Source organism: Trachemys scripta, chromosome 19 (assembly GCF_013100865.1).
Source record: "Trachemys scripta elegans isolate TJP31775 chromosome 19, CAS_Tse_1.0, whole genome shotgun sequence".
Taxonomy (NCBI): domain Eukaryota; kingdom Metazoa; phylum Chordata; order Testudines; family Emydidae; genus Trachemys; species Trachemys scripta.
This window is the reverse complement of record NC_048316.1, coordinates 8,240,216-8,259,122: the sequence shown is the minus strand read 5'-3', so window position 1 is coordinate 8,259,122 and position 18,907 is coordinate 8,240,216. Positions and strand designations below refer to the sequence as shown.

At 42.4% G+C, this 18,907-nt stretch overlaps 1 protein-coding gene across 3 annotated transcripts in view; it reads right to left on the bottom strand.

Moving 5' to 3' along the window:
- Positions 1–608: 608 nt before the first annotated feature.
- SDF4 (stromal cell derived factor 4) overlaps positions 609–18,907 on the bottom strand; it is a 42,074-nt gene continuing 23,775 nt past the window's right edge. For 2 of the 3 annotated variants that reach the window (XM_034753208.1, XM_034753209.1), the window contains 3 exons: positions 14,529–14,687; positions 10,763–10,938; positions 4,273–4,449 (listed from right to left, as the gene is read on the bottom strand). In XM_034753208.1, the coding sequence (XP_034609099.1) occupies positions 4,273–4,449; positions 10,763–10,938; positions 14,529–14,687 (512 nt within the window). Of the gene's footprint in view, positions 4,450–10,762; positions 10,939–14,528; positions 14,688–18,907 lie in introns of all 3 variants that reach the window. The other variant, XM_034753210.1, reaches the window with a different exon arrangement.

The window sequence follows — 18,907 nt, the reverse complement described above, 5'->3', positions numbered from 1 at the left end:
GCTAATTCCACGGGGGCTAGGTGCACATGGAATCTGCCCCTTTGCCCTTAGTACAACAGTGGGGCTACTGTATTGGAGCCACAGTACCTTCCACAGCAGCTGCATTGCGCTAACCAGGGGAGTGTGGCCTATACACCAACCAGCCATTCTAACCCTTCTCTCAAAGCCTTTCTGTGCTCTATGGGAAATGAAGCACCCTGCAGAATTGTTTCTCTTAGGGCACAGGGGATGAGGAACCCACATGGATGTCCCTTAGTATTGTTTGGTGTCCTTCTGTACAGCAAAATCACATCAGTTCTGTTCCCCTCGTGCCTGAGAAGGAGGACCTGAAACAGGAGTGCCTGGGATGTGGGAGGGGGACACCAGCAGTAGTGAGAAGGGGACAGGGCATCATCTTGTTCTCCTTCATGAAGAAGTTAGTACAGCACAGAAGGGGAGAACGAGACCATGACAGAAGCAGCGAGGTTTCACCTACATTCATCAAGTTTTAGTCACAGGAGTTAGACACACAGGTTTTGGGATTCCCCGAATCTGCTTAGCTACCCTAGTGAAAATGGCCTTTAAGAGTGTTCAAGCCAAGACCCAAATTAAAAGACAATAGTCAAAAAGGGATTTTATTTGATTTTTATTTAAAATTTGTCAAGTTTTTTAGAACCAGACTTCTAAGACTCAGCATTTCTGATGTCAATTTACAGTTCACTTGCAAGAAACCACCACCAGGTCTGTACTGGAGGGAAGTAAATTTGGACCGGAAATGAATGACATCCTTTATAATCTGATACAGTTGAGAGGATTGCAGAGCAATTCTATTGCTGTATTTTATTTATGCTGTTCCCCTCTCCCCCAGTGTCTCTGAATTTTTAAAGACATACCCCAATTTTTTTTTCCATTCCACAGTCCTCTCAAAATCATTGGAAAGTTACAGCTTTAGTAAAGCCGTTCCTTTCAAAAGAAACCAGAGCTGATGTTTTTTTCACTCCAAATTATCTTTTGCTCTATCTGCAGTGAAAAAGAACACAACCCACACTGGTCTGCACATAGGAAATTAAGTGGCATAAGTCTTGCTACGTAGCATCACTATAAAAAAAAAATCAGGTAAATATCATTTTATATCATACTGACTTATTTCTTCCCTTTGCAACTTTTGATCAACTTAAATGGTCTTCCTCTCCCTTTCATCGCAAGTAGCAGGATCTGTTTATTCATTTGGAAGGGAATCCGAACAAAAGACTTTGATGTGGATGAAATTTACAAACAACATAAGGTTGGAAATGTTCTAAACGCATTTAAAGCAAAAACAATGTAAACATTGATGACTATATATTCAGATTCTATTTCATTACAATTGAATGCTGGTAAAGTATCATTCAGTTGGTAAATACTGCTAATGTACACCCTTTCCATTGCAGTTCTGGAAGTTGTAACTATATGCACATATCCCAAGTTATATCACACAATGAATAACTCAACATTAGTCTACTAAAGACCAAATAGATTTAATTTAATTCCCCCCACCTTTCTCTAAAATACAAACCCTCCCAACTGCCATGTGCCGGTGCTAGCTTGGCTACCAAGCACTTTATAGCAGTAGGCAGACAGCTTTTATGTTATGAACAGTGGTAAGTGAACATGGACAAAGTTAAACAATCAACTACTGTAAGTAGTGCTAAATGGAAGAACTGGATCAATAGTAGATTACTGGCAGATGAAAACTGCCCTGTGGCTAAGAATCTGACAGATGCAGAAATTGGGAAAGGCAAGATTGGAAGTAGAACACTAAAGAACCATAGGATGATTAAACAGAACGGTATCTGAACTTAGTTTCCTTCTTTCTAAAATGTAGAGAGAGGAATCATCTGAGTGTCTCCACACAGCCCAGTTGCCCCTTCCCCAAAATGCAAGCCCCCCCGGTCCCCCCAAAAAAGGGTACTAGTGCCTGAAGAGGGGGAGGAGACAGACAGAGTAGATTGTGTAGATCAAGTCTCGGTTTCTAATCCTCATGATGGAAAATGAACAGATTAATCCACAATGAAAGAGATAACAGTGATGCCAGGGTAACATCATGTGTGTGATAAAAATCACATCAGAGGTATTGTTTCAGGCCCTGTCTACAGTACAATCCAACCATGTTTAAACAAACCCAGAAGTTGGTTGCAAGTCAGAGTAGTTGGGGTCCAAATCAGTCTCTGTAGACTCATTATAGAAGGAACATCCAGCTACTTTTGGTTACAAGTAGAACATGAGTAGACTATCACAATTTCCCCACTCTTTCCCCCCATTTGACTTATGTTCACTTCATGATTAAATTTCTTTAATCTGAGGTCTTAAATAGTTTGTCTTAATGAAGAATCTCAATGCTGGAGCATTGCCAAAGCACAGAGAAATATATTTAATGCAAAAAAGATAAATGTATATAAAAAGACTTTGATACAAGCCATTTAACAAAAAAAGGGGACATTTTAAATCAAAACAAACAGCAATCCCGGTATGTACATTATATTAAGAGAATGAACTTGATTAGATATAACACACCTTAATTGGAATTTCAAGCAAGCCCCCAAAAGATGGTTTTTTTACAGCAAGGGTAAGGCTAGAAAGTGAAGCATTTTTTATTTTAAACATTAGTGGATATGACCCTTGTGTTGCAAGGTTCTCCATAGAGATTACCACCAAAACAGATTAAACCAAAAAGCTCAAGGAACCTTAAGAAGTTCTGAACTGCCTCTGTTAGCCCACAGTACAGCTAGAGAAGAGTGGGACATAAATTAAACCAATGGAGGTTGAAACCAATCCTACTTGTAGGGATTAGCTTGTGAGACCTAACCAAACAGCTCTACAAATTTAACTAGTTTTAACAAATTTAACCAGATTGAGACAGAGTGAATTCTAATTAGTTGCAACACAGTTCATGATTCTAAAAGCTGAATCCATTTTTGCTCCCTGCAGCTCCCTGAACATTCACAGGTTAAGACATTCCTCTCTCTGTATTTAGAAATGTGAGCTCTTTTGAAATGAAAGTGATTAAAATGAGCTTCTCATTCCCACTGCTGCAGAACAGCACAAGGGCGGGATTTCTGTCACACTGTAGATCAGTTTCCATTCTGCTTTAAATCAAAAAAAGGATTTCACTTGTAAAATTTCGAACACTCCTGTTTAAAATGGAAAGTAACTTTTCAGATTGCGAAAGCAGTGTTGGAAAAGCAGTTATTTAATAATAGTCTCCAACACTGGACACCCAATACCCAGACTAAAAGGTATTGTGAAAAATGCAGGAAGAGGAGGAAGATGAACCAAAAAAAGTACAGATCGGGTTGGATAGCCTTTAAAGCAATGTGGTTGCCATTTCCTTTCTCGTGGCTGTCTGTTCTTTCCAGCCATATTGTTCCTGTCAGCAGAGTGCTAAAAGAAAACACTTACTCTGTTCAAAAACTTTAACAGACTCAGATGCAGCAGGCTTCTCATCCGTATGATGGAATGAGATGAAACCCAGGCCGGTCCAGACACAAGCAATGGCGAATATAAACAAACTCCTCAGCAGTCATAGTTTGTCTGATGGAGCCTTTCACTTATAGTGACTATTGTAAGAGTGTTCACATTTTTCTTTTCTTCACCCTGGGAGTGGCCACTCTAGTACAATTAGGAGTGAGTGAGGTGAATACACACTTGATTTTGGCAGCTGAAAACATAACCTAATCAGCCCACCTGCATTGAGACCGTGTGCACCTCTGATGCAATTTACAGCTGACGTTCACGAGCTGAAAAGTACATATCCACACCCCTAAATATAAAGGATCCTGTGCTGAGCAAAACCAACGCACCTTATACGCCAATTAATCCCTTGTTGGATTCTCCTAGAATGCTGTCAGAAAAGAAATATCCGAAATGATCGCCTTTAAAAAAAAAACAACAAAAACCTAAGATCCTCCAATGTTAATGATGATTTTCATAGATCAGCTGCTTTGTAGGCAACAGAAGTTAGATATTTAAAGATGCCTTCACAAGGCCTAAGCTGAACTTTCAGCTACAATAACTGCACAAGGTAGTATGAACTGGTTAGTCCAGATCCTGCCTTGTTACTTACAGCCCTTTCCTTCTTTATACTGAAGGTTAAAGGAGAACTGCAGTTCTTCTATATGGACGGGTTTTTTGTTTTGTTTTTTTAAGTCTAGGACAACACATCATACACACACAACACATATAGCAGCAAGGTAACTTTCTTTTTGTTTTTGGAAAGCAAGAAGGTGCTTCAGAGCTCTGCAGAGATGAGCATGATCAGAACTCCTCGTGAACATTACGTGCATAGTCCATAAGCTTGCTGCCAGTGAAGTATTCGCTGTATTTCAGGATCTCCTCCAGCTCCAAGTGATGGTTCTGATTCTCATCTGCCACAGCTATCATCTGCTTGGCTTCATTTAGGGCATTGTACTCATTCATAGGATCCATGTATTCCTACAATAGATAAGAAAGGTCATCAATTTCTGCCATTGGGTGCAGTATAGCACATGCCTCCAAGCCAAAATTTGGAATCCTCATCCCTTGACTATTTGAGAAAATACTGAGGCCTCCATTACTTGACCCAAAAATGAACATAAACAATAGAAAGCACTAAAATATGTCAGTCTGCCAGGTCAATAACTTTCCTCTCAAAAGGTCCTTCCAAACATCATCCCCTCCTTGGTTCTACCAAAAGTCCAAAACTTCTCTGATGTTAGCTGGTGGCTGATTGCAACTGGTATTTCAACAATTTGTTTGATGGGGAAATTGGCCTCCAGCAGTCTTAGTCAGTGACAGAAGGCAAGAGAGGTCTGCAAGTTTCCAGACACCAGATTAGACCTAGAATCAGGCAAGAAAAGATCCCATACAAAATAAAAGTAGTGGTTGCTTAGGCCCCACTAGACAACATTGGAGATTGTTTTTATTTTTGTTTCCTCCCAATTTCTTTTTCTGAGGAAAATTACACCTGCAAATAGAGAGGCCGAGCTAGGGTCCCTTTGATAGTCTAACCCTCAATCTTTTGGATGAACACTTTTCTGCATAGGCATTTATTACAAGACCTCTTTCACAAGTAAAGCTCATATGACTGATGAGAGAAGTTATCTGAAATCCACTCTGCATCATGCTTTATTCACAAAATTGCCAAGAGATGCAGATGCCTGCTACCGCGTTGTTCATGAACTGTAGGAGACATTAAGAGCACAGCTTGATTTTCAGAAAGCAGGTTGAGCCTGCAGTGCTGGTAACAAACAATATCTTTGATCTTGTAACCTGAGCAAATGTGATCAGGAAGACTCTGATGGAAGCCCTGGATCCATTTTAAAGTCACGTCACTTATCCAATTCTAACAAATTCAATGAGCTTGTGCATGAGAGAGACAGACAGACAATATGTATTCTGGTGATACCGGTTTAAAGGAATCTGTGCTCTGACAAAATAACCAAACCTCAGACAAAGGGCATCAGTGGCCTCTTCATTTAAACTTTCTTAAACAAAGTAGATTTTCATGATAAAGGAAGGTTTTTCTTTCAAAAGACAAAACCCGATTTTTTCAGTTTAAGCTATTATTGAATAGAATTTATCAGTCAGACACCACCCTTGTGGAAAGTAAAAATACAAGACATTTGTAAGGACTCTCCCCCATTCTGAACTCAAAATATTCCACTCTGGAGAGAAAAAAGGATTCCATTCATGATATATGTAAAGCTCTTCAAGTCAGATAAAACAGCAACAAGTTCTACCAGAGTAATTTCAAGGTGCCAATGGTTTCTATGACTTACTGTCTGCCTGGCACATTTTTGTAAAATGGAAACTAGAAAGATCCAAATTAAACTCTCTCACAATGACTAACCCAGAAACAAAAACACATAAACCAAATGTGATCACCTGTTTTGATAAGATAGCTAAGAATGCCCCATTTTCTGTGATGACTTAGTTTCACACAAAAATCTACACTATTAAACTTTTGGCTCTATTGAACATTAAAACGGAAACAAATTACAGAAGTTTCTGCGACACCAGGCATTGAGTAAATGAAAAAAATATAAATTAAAGTTGTAAGAGGTCTGTTTTCTTGCGCGATTTATGGGTGTGGGCATTGTTGGGCACTTTTAGGCGGAGGAATTGCTTTACATGCACTGGGATAGGGGAAGCGAACAAATCACAATATTTAAAATTTGAAATATATTTGTAACTATCAGATAACCAGGATTTCTGAAGGAAACTTTTGATCTAGAGAGCCTCCTCCAAACCCGCCGTCAAAAAACTGACATGCAATACTGTGTCACTAGCAAATCAGATTCCAACTTACACCAAGGTCCCCATGCTCACTTGGATACTGACAAATACATAGCTGGAATCAGTCTGGCTCACCTGTGTATTAGTACTGTTAAAATAGGTATCCAAGTTATAAAAATGTCTTTAGTGTTTAGACTTTATTGAATGCTTGTAAGTTGCTGCATGCATTAATCTCACATATAACATCTGCATCCCATGTTATGAGGCAGGGGTGGGCAAAATTTTTGGCCCGAGGGCCACATCTGGGAATAGAAATTGTACAGCGGGCCATGAATGCTCACAAAATTGCGGTTGGAGTGTGGGAGGGGGTAAGGGATCTGAGGTGGGGCCAGAAATTAGGAGTTCAGGGTGCGGGGGGGGGGATCCCGGCTGGGGTGCGGGGTGTGTGTGAGGGGGCTCTGGGGTGGGGATGAGGAGTTTGGGGTGTAGGAGGGTGCTCCAGGCTAGGACCAACGGGTTTGAAGGGTGGGTGGAGGATCAGGGCTGGGACAGGGGTGCAGGCTCTGGCTGCGGGTGCACGCTCTGGGTGGAGCTGGGGATAAGGAATTTGGGGTGCAGGAGGGTGCTCCGGGCTGGGATCGAGGGGTTCGGAGGACTGGAGGGGGGATCAGGGCTGGGGCATGGGGAGAGGCTCAGGGGTGCAGGCTCCAGGTTGCGCTTACCTCAAGTGACTCCCGGAAGCAGCGGCACGTCCCTTCTCCGGCTCCTATGCAGCGGCGCGACAAGGCGGCTCTGCATGCTGCCCCGTCTGCAAGCGCCACCCCTGCAGCTCCCATTGGCTGCAGTTCTCAGCCAATGGGAGCTGTGGGGGCGGCACTTGGGGCGGGGGCAGCATGCAGAGTGGAGCCCCCTGGCTTCCCCTACACGTAGGAGCTGGAGTGGGGCCATGTCGCCGCTTCCAGGAACTGTGTGGAGCAGCCACCAACCCTGCTCCCCAGCTGGAGCACCGGAGTGGGACAAGCCCCAGACCTCGCTGCCCAGCGGGAACTCGAGGGTTGGATTAAAATGGCTGGCAGGCCGTAGTTTGCCCACCTCTGTTATAAGGTAATATTTAAGTGTTTGTATTGTAAACCTCTGTACCTGTGTAAATCAGACAGGAAAGAAACATGAATTAGTGTGAAATGCTAGCTTCCAAAAGAAGGTGTTAGCTCCTGCCCAAAAGAGAAGGCCCATCAACACCAGACAAACTATTGTGCAACCTCAGAGGACAAAAGACTTTGTTGATTGCTCTTCCCACCCCACCCCCGGGGTTCCCCAATGAAGAAAAGACATGCAAGTAAGTGATTTCCTTCCCTCCGCTAAGTTTGCAACTCGAAACAGAAGGGTGGGAAGGAATAAAAAACCCTAACAAGGAGGAACTGTATCTTTTTGCTGCTCAGACTCTGAGGGCAAGAATTACCAAGCATAAGCAAAAGATACCCAAGTGCTTAGCCTGGGTTAGCCTTAAAGGGCATATACAGCTTGTTTTTCATAGAAGTTTGTATTACTTTTTGAAACATCAGACTGGAATTCATCTGTGTGTATATATGTGTACCTGTTAACCTTGTAAATAACTTATTTCCTTTTCCTATATAATAAATCTTCAGATAGTTGATCATCTGATTGGTCTTTGGTGTGAAACCTAAGGGGCAGTTGACCTGGGGTAAGTGACTGGTCCTTTCGGACTGGGAGTAATCTGAATATTGTTGTGATTTTGGTGTAAGGGACCATCTATCACAAAGGCAAGCTTTCCAGGGTGGTGAGGCAGACTGAAGTACCCAAGGGGACTATCTGTAACTCCATATTAACACTCTTATAGTGCCTGAGGAGTTTACACTTGATAATTGGCTAGAGAAAGCTAAGTTTAGAACTATCAACTAATGTGGATTTTGTGCCCTACTTCTTAATGCTCTGCCCAGTTTCTTCTCAATCACAAAAGTCCAGCGAAAGACTCCAAGGCAGAGGGGAAAAGAGGATGGGTAATGGAGCACCCACTGGGGGACACATCTTGAAGAACTCCAGTTACTGTACAAGGTAAGCAACGTCTCCTCCTTCAAGCAGTATCCCTATGGATGCTCCATGTCAGGAGATTCCCAAGCAGTATGAAAGAGGGTGCTGAAGAGACGGATTCAGTATGGATTGTAGAACAGCGTCATCGAAAGCTGCGTCAGCTCTGGAAGCAGGAAGGAGAGCATAGTTCTGGGAAAATGTACGCACTAAAGACCAGGTGGCTGCTCTGCAGATGTCTGAAATAGGTGTGTTTTTCAGTAGGGTTACAGAAGTAGATTGCTTATTCCACCAGGGCTCAATCACCCTCAAAGGGGGACAAACCACCAAGGCTTCATAATAGGTTAAGATGTACCCTGCAACCCATCTGGACAGTCTTTGGGTGGAAGTCAGATGTCCTTTCATTGGTTCTGCAAACGAGATGTAAAGCCTGGGCAAACCCTTAAAGGCCCTACTCTGATCTAGATAAAAGGCCCTTTTTATGTTCAGTACATGGAGATTTGTTTTTTCTCTCAGAGTGAGGCCTGGAATAAAACACTTGTAAGTGAAACTCCTGATTAAGGTGGAATTGGGGGGGGGGGGGACGACTTTAGGTAGGCTCCAAGCTCCCCTTCCCTCGTGGCCAAGTTGATGACTATGAGGAATGAGGGACAAATGAAGGAGGGAACAGTTCCCCAAAGGTTCAATGAAGGTTTCCTCAGTGTGCTGAGGAAACCTTCAAGCTGAAATCCCATGGTCGAGCTGACTTCTTGACAGGAGGGAAGAGGTTGAACAGGTCTTTGATAAACCTTGTAGTGGTCGGGTGGGAGAAGATTGAAAACACTTTGACGAAAATGACAAGGTGTGATGGCAGCTAAATGAACCTTAACAGAGCTCAGTAATAAGCCTGTAGTTTTTAAATTCAGCAGATAATAGAGAATATGTCTCAGACAAGACTTGAGAGGAGGCACAGATTGGTGACTGCACCAAGTCTGGAAGCATTTTAATTTCTGGAGGCAAATTTTCCTTGTTGTGGGTTTTCTACTTTTAAGCAGCACTGTTTGTAGCTCTGGGGAACAGACCTGTTCTATACCATAGAGTAAATTAGTAGCCATGCCTTGAGGTGAAGTAACGAGAGGCAGGGGTGAGTGATGGCTCCTGACTGCTGGGTGAGGAGATTCGCTGTCATGGGAAGAGAGAGATGGTTACAGAGAAATGTGAACCAGCTCTGGAAACCACACCTGTCTCAACCACAACGGTGCTATGAGGATGGCTACTCATTTTTCCTGTTTCAATTTGTTTAGGATCTTGAGCAGTAAAGGCTGAGAAGGAACTGGAGTGGTGGCAGGTCTGCCCTCTCCTTTTATACTCTTGTGCCAGAGCATGAGGGTGTCTAGGGTGCAGGTGCAGACAGGCTGACAAATCAATGATCAACAGTACATGGGGGCACATGCATCCTGATGGGGAGCACTCAGACATTACTTGAAGAAGCACTAGAGGTATTAATCCCACCATCCAGGACACATTCTAACTCAGGCACTATGATGAACCCAACGCTTAGGTAGTGGTGCTCTGGACTGTTAAAGAGAAACCATGTTCCACTCCATAGGAGATTTCATTCCATTATCTTTATATAACTCTTACTTACTTACCTCACAACACACTAACTCAACACAATTTCTCAGTCTATCCACTTTCCTCCCTACAACTCCAAATTTAGATTTTGGAACTCAGAACCTTTTGCACATGTTACTGATTATTCCTTTAATAAGCCATCTAAAAAAGCATCTACTTTCTGGAATTTTGTTCTCTTATTTCTCACTAATCTTACTCCTCTCCCTCCTCCCCTCACCCACCCACAAGTGTCCTCCCTTAGAGAGGAGAACCAATGAGAAAAGACTCATTAACTCTAGGACTCCTTCACATAACAAGACAGATCATAGTCTGCCTAATCTGATTCATCTCTAGTTTTCATGTTTTTAACAATCCAATATTTTCAGAATCAAAGTCTCTTAACAAAAAACAAGTGCATGTTGTGCAGTCGATGGCACACCTACTTGGCAACTCTTACAGATAAATGATTTTTTGAAAAAAGAGTATGTTCACAAATCATGGTTCTCACTTTTTTTTTTTAATGAAACTGAATACATAGGTTGCCAGTTACTCACTTTCAGATCGGAAGTGTGATTCATTCTCCCAATACGTTGTGCTTCTACTCCTATGGTTTTGTGCACTACACATGTAAAAATCCCTATGCAAGGCAATATGCAAAAGAAAAAAGAAAAAAAACACACCCAAGCAACTGGTATGTAGCCTAAAGTTACTCTAGCATCCTTCTATATTTGTACCTGACTATATTATGGTCCAAAATGTAAGCCTAAGAACAGCATCTTTTCCATCACCCTTCATCTGAGGCCAGGTTTGGGCTTCCACTGGGTTTGGAAAGTGCCGTCATATTTTCAACAATGATATACATAAATAAAATAATGATTTCAGAGTCACCCACCTCCAGCTCTTCCATGGTGACAATGCCATCGTGGTTGGCATCAATCACTTCCTCAAATTCCTTCTTTCTATCTTTCACCCAATCGTCATCAATATCCTGAGCTTGCTGGTTCTCTACTGTACCAACAGGCAAGGAAATGAACTCTGAAAGGGTGAGTTTCTTATCTCCATCTTGATCTGTAATGCAAGCCAAAACACAACTGGAGTGAGAAGTCTATTTACTTACAAGTGTCCATTGAGAAGCAAGACATGAACAATTCCTAGAGTTCAAAGCTCTAGGTGGTACAGGCCCTGTGGTTTCCGCACAAGTGTAAGTGAGGAAATTATAAAACTGATTCCATTTGTTCCTAAGTTGTTTCCAGCTAAAGTAGAAAACAATCAGTTAAGAAAATGGCCGGCTAAGTGAGATAAACCCTGTCTTTCAGTGTTCAGCTTCTGGTTATAAGCACAAACCCAACTCCCTAGGTGCCATAAGTTCTGTAGTTCATACTGCTCAAACTGCTTATGCCTTGGGGTGCTCCATGCCATCTCTGATCTGAAGCAGAGCAGCAGAGAAAAATGAACCATATACTGCTTACACTACACCTCACCTGCAGATAAAATGATCAACAGGAACCAGTTATTTTTGAAAGGATACTCAAAGGATATTAGGCCAAAAAACTAACATGCTTTAAGAATGATCCAACTGAGAAATCTTGATTTGCAAGTTATTTCATTTTTCAAACCAAAGTTAAAAAAAAAGAGAGACATGCAATGTACTGTCAGATTAACAGCTCACTATTGCATGCACAGTAGAGGGCTTTGTGCATCAGTTGGTCAGTTAGTCTGGCTATACGTAGAACACAATTGGTTCCCTCCACTCCACCTCCACTTTCATAAACCATGCGTGTCCTTTCAAATCAGTTTCTGGTTTATGAATGATGACAGCATGTTTTTAACCCTCATTAGCATGAACACAAACCATATATATCCGTGTAATTAGCCAGAAAAGCTCTTCCGTACAGATTATATTGGCTACAGTGTTTTAACCTGTTTTTAAAATAGTCTTCACGATGTACACTTTTCCGTAGTCTGTAAAGGTTTATACTTTAAATTCCCATACATATCTTAAGGCTTTACTTGTACTTATTTGAAAATTATTCCAGTAAGTCCCTTATTGAAAGGCATACAAGTTGAATTTCTTCTTGAACATGCAATCTGGAAAAATGAGAACCCTGGCCGTCTCCAGAACCCTGGCCTTGTGACATTTTAACAACATTAATTGAATGCTGTAGGGATGCTTAATATATGTGGCAGGTGTTTCCTTATCAATGTATGAAATGATCTTTTCTTGATATTGTAATCGTTGAAGTCTGCTATGTGCATTAGAAGAAACCTACAGAAGGATCTGCAGTAATATTTTGTAAGACTTACTACTGATTATTATGAATTTGTTTTTAAAATAATGAATTGTTCTAGCACTATTATAAAAATACATCAATCATTCTAATTAAAATGATGACAGAGGAAAGTTAAATATTTGAACCAGGGTCTATTAGTAGTCCAATGAGAGGTATCACAATTTTATTTTAGGATTTGATGTTTGCCAGTGAATGGTATAATTAAGGCTACGTTTTAGTCACGGATATTTTTAGTAAAAGTCATGGACAGGTCACAGGCTGTAAACAAAAATTCATGGCCTGTGACCTGTCCATGACTTGTACTATATATACCCCTGACTAAAACCTGTGTGTGGGGGTGTGCGCGCGCGGTGGCCATGGGGGGCGCCGTGGGTGCTCGGGAGGGTGGGCGTGGCTGGGGCAGGTTCTCTACCCAGCTCCTGAGAAGCCGCAACCTCCAACTCCTAGCTCCACGTGCTGCCTCTGCTCCACCCCAAGCCCCGGTTCTGCAGCTCCCATTGGCTGGGTGCCTGTGGACGGAGGCAGCATGTGGAGCTAGGAGCTGAGGGAAGGCAGTTCCTGTCACCCTTCCGGGGAGTCCCCCAAGGTAAGCACTGCCCTGCACCCCAATCCCCAGTCCTGAGCCCCCCCCCCCCACCAAACTCCTGCTGCGGGGGGGGGGGGGGGGGGCGCGACTGCCCCAGCAGCAGCCAGTGCGACTGGCCTAGGGGCTTCCCGAGCTGCTCAGGCAGCTCCCTGGGACCAGCAGCACGGGCTGCTGCCGAAGTCACGGAGGTCACAGAAAGTCACGAATCCATGACCTCCGTGACACACACAGAGCCTCAGGTATAACGTTTAGAGCTCATTTGTTTTGATATGACTGTAAGCAGCATTGACAACCATCGAATCTGGGCATGCCTATTCTAGATAAACAGGAACATCCATCATGCTTTCAAGATCTATTCCAGAACCAACACAAACTCTTGCACTTATAAACGGTTTTTACATTCCAACAAGCAGAGAAGTTATTTTGCTGAACTATTAACAAGTTAAAAAAAGCAGCGATGATTTTGTGGCAATGAGCACTTGATGAGGTATTAAATTCTTAGAAATATTGACTATTTCCTACTTTAACATGAGTAAAAGGTATGATTCTGGACAATCTACTAGTGGTACCTGGAAAGGACAAAGCAATTAGTTTCCACAGTGTCCTCGTCATAGGGCAACCGAGCCCAGAGCACCTCAGTTTTCCTCCTTCAGACTCTCCAGTAACTCCACATCAACTTTCTTGACTCACTAATACCCTTTTGGGGCTGGTTTATTACTAAAACATAGTTCAAATAATCCATAAGGAAAGTCCCAGACACAGTCCATTTCTCACACCCAGTGCAGACAGTCCTCAGTCTCAGATCCTCTAGTTCAGGCACAGCACATACTATGTTTAGTGCCTTCCACCACACCCAGGCTTTTTGTCAGTCCTCTCCTGTCCTTGAACCAGGACTGCCACCCCAGCCCTTCACCTGGAGTGCGACCCCGCGCTTCCTAGCAGAGCATTCTCCCACCCCAGCTTCTCTAATGGGAGTTAATCCTCCTCATGGGAGCATCTGTCATGTCCCCTGTTCTGTTAACTGTTTTGTCTAAGACAGGCCAAGAGGTAGGCCCTTCCACTGTTCCCCTGACTCCAGCTCTCTAGCATGGAGTCATCAGTGGATAAGACTGTCTGCTGCTCCTCTGCTTCAACCCTCTCTGGCCCTCAGCTTTGATTCTTAGGTTTAAAAGTCAGCAGACAACTCCCTCTGCTGCTCTCTTGCTTTCAGCCTCCCCCCAGGAGCCACCACAGCTTCCTTTGGGGAATTCCTCCAGCCTCCTGGTCTCTCCTGCTGCTGTCTACCACTTTAGGGCCCAGTGCCCTCTTTTAAGACCAACTGGAGTCCGCTGACCAATCATGGGTGCACAAGCATCTTCCCTCTTATAGGGCCAGCATCACCCTGTGACACTCCTTCATGCCACTGAATCACAAAATGATGAGAACACACATCAAGTTCATCTATGCTACAATCTACCAGATTGAGTGACCTTGTAGTAACACAGCAGTATCCAAACATACTGTAGTGCAGTGGACCAAAACCTAGAACACCCTTAGCGTTAGTATTGTGTTACAGGCAGAGTTCACCTCTGATATAAGCAGGAGCAACTCCATTGAGTTGCCTCCACTTACACCAGTAGTGTATTTGCCTTCAGAGCCGTACCCTGATGATAGCGGTTTGGTCCCAGCCACACATACAAGATCAAACCATGTTTCAGTTTGTTCCAGGATGCTATCATTATGTAACATGTCCCCAAACAGTAAGTTTTGTAGGGTACACAGGCCCCAAGTAACTGGCATACCTAGATCACGGATGATTTCTTTGACCATAAACTTCAGCATCCCCCTACTATGCTCCGGATGAAGAAAAGACAAGAACTCTTCCTCATTCAGTAACAGGTCAGCAGGTGGATTGTCAGCTTGGTACCAACGGTCTTTCAGATTATCTAAAACTTCCTGTGCTAAAAAAAAAAAATTGTAATAATTAGCCCCGTAAACTTAATAGTAGTATAATATTCTGTATTTGGATAATATAGATTTTATTTACAGTTCTTAAAATACAACATAATTTTTCATGAATTCATTTATGTAAAATAGACTGACCTGTTAGCTGGAACCTGTTTAATACTTCAGGGTACTAAATAAGTAATAATCTCTTACAATGATGGAATGTGAGTACTTGGGGCACCTTAGAGACTAACAAATTTATTTCAGCATAAGCTTTCGTGGGCTGCAGCTCACTTCTTCAGATGCATAGGTGGAATGTTTTACTCCAAAACATCCCAAACTATACAAAGAAATCATTTCATATGCCACTGAAGTATAGCTATCTTTGGGACAAAAAGAACTTTTAGCAAACACTAATACTACAAAACAATTTAGTACAAGACAATACTCTTATTGAGAGGGCCAAAACAATGGGATTAACACTTCTTTGTTTGGGAAAAAAAGTGCCATGGTATTTTTAATGGCAACAAGTTGTCAGACTCAATATTTTGGTTTTATGGCTTATCTAAAAGATAATCTTTAGCAGCACAATACCCCCTGCTACTATGCTGGTAAATGGTTCAGAAAAGACAAAAGACTGTCACCTACTAAATCACAAAAACACTACACTGCTTAAGTGTTCATTGAATGTCCCCGATCCAAACAGACTTCTCTGAACTTGATTTGCTCTTATAGATTTTTCAGAGTATCTACTGAGTTAAGTTATTGTTATTGGTACTCTGCTGGTACTTTGTGCAATCCTTACATCAAGATTTGAGGACTTCAGTAACTGAGCCAGAGGCTATGGGCCTATTACAAGAGTGGGTAGGTAAGACTCTGTGGCCTGCGATGTGCAGGAGGTCAGGCTAGATGATCATGATGGTCCCTTCTGACCTTAAATTCTATGAGTTTATGAAGAGAGTCAAAAGCACTCTCAATGGAGATCTGTTCCTTGCAAGTTTCTATATTCTATCAATTTCGAACAGCTAGAGCCATACTTAAAGTTCGATTAAAAAAAAAAAAAAAAAAAACACCACAAAACCAGTGACTGTTCCACTCCACCTCCCCATATGTACCATATGTCTGAATCATTTTTGACTCAGACTTCAAAAACGAAAACAAGAACTCTCCAAAGACCTTGGTCAAAGACTAAACCTATGAGATTTTAGCCCAACAGATGATAGTTTTGGAAACTTATAAACGAGACTTAAAAGTAACAGCTTAGAATGGAAATGCTGTGGCAACCTTAACCATAGTTATCACTCCAGCTGCACAGTAAAACTAAATTTACATTTCAATGAGTTTGGAACTCCTCTCAGTAACCCAAGTGTTCTATATTAGAATTGGAGTATTTCAGAATGTTTTATTTAAAAAAACGATTGTATTCTAGAGGCAAACCTTGCAAATTCTTCAGTTATAGTTAGAATCTAATAAGTGGAACATTTTTGCTGCAAGGAGCGGATGCAAATTTAACCACACATGCAGAGAGTTACATCGGAACAAAAAAAAAAAAAGCCACCTTACACTTTCCTTTCATTTTTTTGCACGTGTCATAGGTCTGACAAGCATTTTTTTTTAAAATGAGGATGTTTGCCTGAATTTGACTGACTGAAAAAATTACAATAGTTTCCACTGAAAGTACACTACAGAGTTGTTTTTTAAATCTGCTATATAATTTACAATACACATCTAGGCGATCTGGGACTGAAACTGAACTTGAAGGGATTAAATACATAAAGTTTCCCTCCTATTTTGGGCATTTTTTAATGACAGAAACACTGGAAGTCCAGCCTTTCACGCACATACACTTACCACCCATCAGCTATGCCAACAAACATTTAGCAAGACTCAACAACATTCTATATAATCCTGTGCTGCAAGTACAAAATTAATGTGTAAATTCCTTGTGACAGGGATCATGTTTTATCTGTTTCGGGAGGTGTCTAACACACTTTCCTGTTAAATTATAAATAAGGAAGAAAGCATCAGTTGCCTCTATAGTTCTATAGCCATTTCATAATTATCTTTCCCCAGAATTTAGAAAAGGGTTTGTGTAGCAATGTGGGACTCACCCCTGTGTGCCTCCTGCTGGTCTCTTCTGGGAATTAGTTCTCCAGCCGTTGGAGTGCCCTCTGCAGCCTGGTATCCCGCTGCCTCTTGGCCCCCGTGTCCCTCCCAGGACCTGGTGCCCCTTTATCTGGGGTGCTGCCCCCTGACAGTAATCCCTTTCTCTTTGGGTCTCCCCTCCCCCGGGAACCCCCACCCAGCCTCAGTTTAAGACCACTGACAATTATTGTCTAGCTCCCATGCCCTGGGGCAGACTGCAGTATCAGCCTACTCATCACCGGCAAGGTTGGGTTTGGACCTGCTGCCTTTGCCTACCCTTGGGCTGCCCTCTGCAACCCCCAGTACCTATTTGCCTTCTGCTAGGCTGCAGCCTGGGGCTTTCCAGGCTAGAGCTCCCTGGCTTCTCTGCCTTTCCCCAGCCCTGCTCCACTCAGGTACCCTGTCTCTAGCCCCCTGCACCCAGGCCCATCTCCCTCTACAAACAGAGAGAGGGACACTGAGCTCCTGGCTCCAAGCCTCTTTATACAGGCCAGCTGGGGCCAGATTGGGGTGTGGCCCAGTTCCGGCCATTTCCCCAATAAGCCTAGGGTTTTCTCTGTCAACTCCAGCCCTCTCCAAGGGCTGTCTTTAAACCCCTCAGAGGAGGAACGGGTGACCACCCTGATACAGTTTTTATAGAGGGCGGGAGGAATCCTTCAAGTGGTCTTAGTATATGCTCCAACTATGGGGCAAGTTTGGAAACAAACACAAACTACACTTTACACTGTTTATTTTTTAACTGAGGTTCCCTCTGCCCATTTCTTACACCAAGTTCTCCTTCCATCTTTAGAACATGCTAGTCTAAGGAATAACAGGAGCCAGCCAGAAAGGAGTTAAAATACCCAATGTATATTTTGAAAAGGAGAACTAGACAAACCAAGTTTCCTGGGCAACATTCTCGCTCTCAGTACGGGCCTGATCCAATGACTATTGAAGTGAATGGAAAGACTCCCCATTGACTTCAATGAACTTTGGATCAGGCTCCTAAAATAGATTCTGATGTGCACGTGGCTGCTCATAAGCATCACTGAGCATATAGTAGTTGCCAGGTTTGCTTACACGGTCTTAGCATTGTCAGCCCTAAATATTCAAAAATCACGAGTCAGGCTCCCTCAAAATTGCCCTTTTCCTCTATGGATTTTTGTCATAAGTGAAGTGAAATTATAGTTTCAACCTACTCTGCTGCACCAAACTACCACCCAGTGCCCTTACATTTTGGATGTCCCAGTATTAGAACGGCAGGGATGTTGCAGGTCAGCCTTAAGTTACATTTGCACAATTACTGAGAGTAAGAGTGCCCCATCCTTACACATAGCCTGGATCTTGAGAGCAACATGATGAATATTTTATCTAGACTATCTAATCAAGATGAGATATTGTATCGAGAGTAAACGAAGAGTAATTCTGCCTGTCCTCATCCTCAGGAAGTGGTAGACAATTAGTTTAATTTTCTCAAACAAAGCTCAGTTGTCTGTTGCCCAGGTACTAAAATTAACTGTACATACAATTTCCTTATTCAGCAAATCTTAAAACATTTTTATCTGATCAGCATTCCTGTAAACTGTAGTTAACCACAATGCCATAAGATATGGCAGGGAAAACACCTGTATTGCATAAAATTCAAAGGCCTATTTGCATTTTAGTTGCCTTTTGATGAGTGGAAACATAACCCACTTTCAAATGACTAATTCCTGCAAGGAAGGACTAACAGTAAATTTTATTACTTTTGAGACAGGAAAAGAAATTACTCCTTAATAGTAACATATTTAGAAGAACAACAGGTGTGGTTCAACACAAAACTGCAGAATGGCACAGAGCAATGTTCAATCTCACTAACTTGAAGAATCTCTTTTTGCACAATATGGAAATGAGAAGGCTGTGAATCGATCTGATTTTGCTGCTATATTTGTAGTACACCTCTACCCTGATATAGCGCCGTCCTCTGGAGCCAAAAAATCTTACTGCATTATAGGTGAAACCGCGTTATATCGAACTTGCTTTCATCCACTGGAGCACGCAGCCCCGCCCTCCGGGAGCGCTGCTTTACTGCGTTATATCTGAATTCATGTTATATTGGGTTGTGTTATAA